General features: G+C 42.4%; 1 protein-coding gene across 1 annotated transcript; it reads left to right on the top strand.

Annotated features, from left to right (window-relative positions):
- The first annotated feature begins 1,102 nt into the window (after positions 1-1,102).
- Positions 1,103-5,124, top strand: sowahaa (sosondowah ankyrin repeat domain family member Aa). The gene has a single exon (XM_084565463.1). The coding sequence runs from the start codon at positions 1,242-1,244 to the stop codon at positions 2,661-2,663; it is 1,422 nt and encodes a 473-aa protein (XP_084421589.1). The 5' UTR covers positions 1,103-1,241; the 3' UTR covers positions 2,664-5,124.
- The last annotated feature ends 714 nt before the right edge of the window (positions 5,125-5,838 follow it).

Genomic DNA, 5,838 nt, shown 5'->3' with positions numbered 1-5,838 from the left:
AACTGGCCACTAGCTAGCTAGGTAGCTAGGCGACAAGAGCGTTCCCTCCCACTTTCATTCTATTTCGCTCAAACACACCCAATTCTACATATATATATTTATTTATTTATTTCAGATTTTAGTCCAGGCTATTATAAAAATGTAAATTATATCTGTTAATTTTAACAAAACGTAAAACTGACACTTAAGCGAATGGATTTAAGAAAAGAAAAAAAGCAAACGGCAGACTTTTTTTGCGCATGCGTACTCACACGGACGTTGTGAATTTGAACCACTTTTATAATTTATATATTTTTTTTTAAATTAGCTTCTCGTTTTATTGATTGTCAATAAACAAAGGAGTATTTTCCAAGACGAATTTACATATATTTTGAACATAATAACTGAACAATTTTATAAAAGTCCAATCCGCTCAAAGGAAGCACGTGAACTATCTCTAACCCAGTTTTCATCTTTGGTCTTTGGTCGTTCCAATATGGCCACTTGTCAGAAAAACTCCCCTGTCAGTCGCAGGAATGTCATGATGCACTCAGTTGCAAGCCCGGACAGGAGCGAGCAGCGCCGCTGAGCGAGAGATGGAGAGCACAAATATGTGTCAGACAAAACACACACAAAAAAAACACCAAATCATCACTATAGTGTAGCCATTTGTGGGCTATATTTAACATTTAAATTAATTCGTGAGGTCAGAGATTGACTTTATCAGCCCATCATGCGATATTATTGCTCTTTTATGTCTCCATTTAATTATTTAAAATTATTTTTTTAAAGTTTCCACATATTAAATATATAAAAAACACACATTTTGATATAAATGATGTCTATAAACATTTTTTTTCTATGCAGCTAAATTGAATTTTGCATTTAAACTTATTTAGATGCGCTTATAGACTTGAATGGGAACAAACGTGGTAGTTAGCGTTAAAGCTTTTGGAACAATTCTATTCAAGAAAATAAATGCATTTAAAAACAAACAACCATCATCAGAGATTTCCTCATCTTCAGTTGCTCTCATCCATTTTGTTTGTTTAGGAAAACACCTGCCTGCATATATTATTCAAACTCTATCCACGTCCGCACTTTCCCCGGAAAGAGACTCGTCCAGGTAAGGAGGAGGAGGAGGAGGAGGAGAGAAGTGAGCGACCAGGTGAGGGCTACTGTAGCCTACTGCCACCAGAGCAAAGGTGTAACAGGATACGGCGCGGCGGAGTGAGGAGTGCGCATAAACCTTTTTTTAAATAATGTTTTTGACGCAAGAAGCCATCCTGTCTCTGCTGATAGCGGAGGGGGGCAAAGTGAAGAAATCCGACCTGGTGGATAAGTTTAAAGACTCAATGGACTGCGTCGATCCCGCGGAGAAAGAGAGGAAGAGGGATCTTTTCAAGACTTTTGTCAACAACGTCGCCTTCGTGAAAGAAATCGACGGAGCCCGCTATGTCGTCCTGAAGAAAACTTATCATCATTTGCTGGGGGGCGATCGGAGAGAGGGGAGGCTTGAGGAAATGAGTGAAAATGAAGAGATCCCGCACGCAGGTGAACAGCAGCGCCCACCTGCGCGGAGAAAAAAGACTGAAAGCTTTTCTGAGGATGCAGGGCCGGAAATATCAGGTGGACCTCATCCAGAGGAGGATAGTGAAAGTAGGGATTCTCCTGCAGATTTACTTTCTCCTTTTCAGTTGGCGCTGCAGAGGACCAAATACGCAGATGTCAGAGTTAAAAGGATGCTGAATTTTGACACCCACAAGCAGGACACGGGTGTGAATTACTCCTCGGTACCCAGCACCGCCCAGAGCAAACCCTACGCCTTGCCTCTGAGAATGCCACCCAGCACCACTAGGGTTGAAAAACTGAAGGTCAACCCAGAGGAGCCTCCTAAAAGTCCAAACCTTGACCCCTTAAGGAGCAGGAGAAGGACGTCTTCAATTGAGAGCAGCAGCAGCAACGGCTCGCCCCAGCTGGGGAGGTCGGTGAAGAGCACGAAGGCGTCAGACGAGCCCAGAGACACAAGGATTCCTTCTATGTTTCCCCTGGAGCAGGCAGAGCATGAATGGCTGGTCAAATGTGCCGCTGGCCACTGGAGCCAGGTTTACGGCCTGCTGCTCAGAGACGTCCAGCTGGCCGAGAAGAGGGACTTCATGTCAGGGTTCACCGCTCTGCACTGGGCAGCCAAGTGCGGAAACAGTGAAATGCTCGTAAAGATTATCGACGTATCCAAACAGGGAGGAATTGACGTTGACATTAATGTAAAAACACACGGAGGATACACTCCTTTACACATTGCCGCCCTGCATGACCAAGGCTACATCATTACCATGCTGGTGAATGAGTACAGTGCAGATATTAACGTCAGGGATAACTGTGGGAAAAAGCCCTACCACTATCTGCACAAAGACATGTCTGGGTCGGTGAGAGAGATGCTGAGAGAACCCCCCAAAGCACCGCAAGTACAGGACAGAGTCCCACACGAGAAAGAGGAGCTGGACATGTTCCCGGATCTCTCCAAGGGCCTGCATTCAATAAGCCGCCTCTTCCAGCCGAACGTGACAGGCCTCAAGAAGAAGCACAAGCAGAGGCTGGGACTTTACTCCCTGAGCGAAGACCCCATCGAGGATCGAGACGACAACGGCTTCAGACCCAGACTCTCATCTGATGCTTTTATGTGACGGCCGAACTATTTTATTCACTTATTCTCATGGAGGATTAGTGGAAACATGTCATGGACTGAGATTCTAATTGTTTTTGTGACAATGACGAAATTAAATCACATATTTCTTGTTTATTTCGGTTTTATTTACGCTCTCAGATGTTAATATTCTGCAAAAAGAATGAGTTTTGAGCCGGGGATGTCGCCTACATGAGGTGTATCTCAGACGTTGTTCAAACAGATCCCGTGAGTCGTCTTCTTACTCATACGCTCGCATGACTGCGGTGCCTTGAATGCATCACTTCAGTTTGTCTAGTTAAATTCAGCCTGAGCTTCACAATTGAACTGGTGCTATGTTTGTTTTATGATAAAATTTCCATTGTGTTAATGATTAATAGTTCCTGTAAATTCAAAAGTTTTTCTTCTGTTATGGAAAAAAAAAACACCTCTTCTTTCACCATTGCACACTTTTAACACCCCCTTCTAACTGTTTTTGATTTCAAATAAGAGTCGGTGCTTACGGGAAATTAACAGAGGAGAAAGAATCTCTGTTACTGAATTACAGGTATCAAGACTTGACTTGCTCTCTGTTTCTGAGTAAGAGATGAACGTAGCGTAATGATTTATAGAGTCGCAACATGCACAAACTGTGAAGTGACTCATGGGCGAATAAAACAAACCTCTAGCAGCACTGACATGAAGTAGTAAAACAAAAAAAATAAAAAAAATATTTGTACCTGCGAGGCAGATTTAGAGGACTGACCTCTTCACTCATCACTTCACTTAATTATTTAACGGCATGACGAGTTAAGGAGAAGCAAACAGACAAAAGCCAAAATGTCCTGAGGGGGAGACAAGCAGGATTTTACTGGATTTAAATAAAATTTTACAAGAAATAGGTAAAAGGTGTGTCTTTCCTTAAGGCGTGTTCAGGTGCTCCATAAATCATTTAAGTCCATGTGCATGCCGAAAGCTCTCTGAAGCGTGGCTTGGATTGTGGTGGGGTCTTCTGGAGCTTGTGGAGACAGCTGTGACTCAGCAGCCGACCGGGATGGAATGTGCGTGTCTCAAAGTGTGTGTTAATGGCATCGCTGCAGCCTCAGCAGCTACATGACAAGGCCGAGGAAGAACTGGCTATGCTGTCGTCTTACGCTAAAGATGTCGTTAAGAAGGTGATGTCCTCAGTCGGATCTTGAATAAAAAATCAGCAGCACTTAGAAATTCTACGCATCCTCTGGTTAACCTTGTCCTCAACTCATCTCCTTCTGTTCCTTTCGTGTCTCATGATGCCACTTCCCCAGCAGCGGGTGTTGAGTCCATGTCAAGATGATGTTTCATCTTGGAGCCTCTGGGTTTTGTTAAGCAAATGTTCTTTTCTGCAGCTGCCGCGAGGAGAAAGGCCGGCATGAGGTCAGGAGCTGGAAGCAGAGTGGTGGAAAGAAAGATGTTAAAAACGCTGTCAGACAAAAGAAGCAGTAGCACATTGAACCACACTGTAAAAACAAAAGTAAAGTGTGAACAGTGAATTGAACTCAAAAGTGGAGATACTCGTTTTGAAATGGTGTACGTGTGTTCACGCTGTAATTTGCCAATTTAGTGTTCAAATTGAACACTAAAAAAATCTTTTGGATGTTGTGTGGAGGTTAGCATGTAGTGGAATTAAAGGTGCTGTATATCCCTCTGTAATGTGTTTTAAAGTCCATATGGAATTTAATTTGATGTTGGGACTGTTTTGTATGCCATGCCATTGAACTGATGTGTTAAACATATTCTTTTTATTATTTTTTTAAGTTGTCAGTTGATGACTCATCCTGCACTTGGAGGCGGGGCTTGTTGTCATTTTGTGTCCGGTGAAGCTCCTCCTCAAACCTTCTCGTCTGAGGTTTAAAGGAATAGTTTTGACGTGTATTTATTCACTTTACTTGCAAGACTGCCTTCAAATTGTTGAAAGTGGAAACTTTGAAAGGTCAGAGTGAATTGAGGCATTTTGACAGAAATGGGGAATCGCTAGTGCTATTCCCCGCTCAGAGATGACATCATCCAAGTCAGAGGTTAGTAGGTCAATAACAGGTAACAGATAACGGGTAACTCCGGACTCAACGGGGAATAGCACTAGCATATCAAAACAAAATATTGGTGAAATGAACGAGTTTCGTGGCAGATAATGCGTTATTTAGAGGCTGCGTTTCGGTGCCCCAGTCACTCCCACTATATGGATGTACGCAGATCTAAATATCGTCCGAACGACTCCAAATGACACCAAAGTTATACGGGTGAGTAAATGATCGTATTTTATGCCAGAAATAAGGTCCAGGTGGTAAAAAACTGTAATTCCCCTTTAATATTACACCCAACAACCACATCCTTTCATGCGTTTGTTACCCGTTAGCTTGCTAACCTGTTAGCATCAATGGCTTCCAGCCGCCAGCAGTTACCCAGCAGAACAGTTTACAGCTGATGTTACCACTTTGTTGTGCACACTGGAAGGCAGAAAAATGTACAAGTTTATTATCATTTTCAGTGCTGCACAGTCAGTACAGAGACAGTATCTGATTAGCTTAGCTTAGCTTAAAGAATGGAAACTGAGGGAAACGGCTAGCCTGCTACCAGATTTTGCTGGATTCCCTTTAATTCTTCTCCCAGAACCTCTAAAACAAGCAGGTTAACATGCAACCTGAGGGTTTTTGTTTCTCTTGGATAGAGCCATGCTTTCTGATTGCCTCTTTTTCTAGTCTGTGTGCTAAACTAAACAAATCTCTAGATCAAAGAGATCCTACAGACGTGGGAGTGGCATTGCTCTTCGCACAGCAGAATAAAGAGATTTTCCAACTAATGTCCAATTATTCCTTTAAAGTCTAATTAAGTGATCTTATCAGCAGCTGTTGACGCTGAGTAGGATTTGACTGAACTTGTCTCCTCCTCTTACACAAGTGTCTAACACGAATGCGGTGTAAAACTGCAATGTCTGAATTGAGAGAGCAAGGACAACACCAGTTAGACTTGTCCCGCTGTGGTCCACATGAAGTTCATAATATGTACATTTTATTTTGTAAGTCCAGCTGTAGTATCTAATTTTATAAACCTCAGCTTTTGGAGGCGTTATTGGAAATGTAAAGATTCAATTACGTGTGCATTCATCATTGTAAATCACCTTTTTTAACTGCATACGTGACAGTGACAACAAAAACTATATA

Source organism: Chelon labrosus, assembly GCF_963514085.1.
Source record: "Chelon labrosus genome assembly, chromosome: 17".
In the NCBI taxonomy this organism is placed as follows: Eukaryota; Metazoa; Chordata; class Actinopteri; order Mugiliformes; family Mugilidae; genus Chelon; species Chelon labrosus.
The sequence above is the reverse complement of the archived record's forward strand: the minus strand, read 5'-3'. Positions and strand labels throughout refer to the sequence as shown.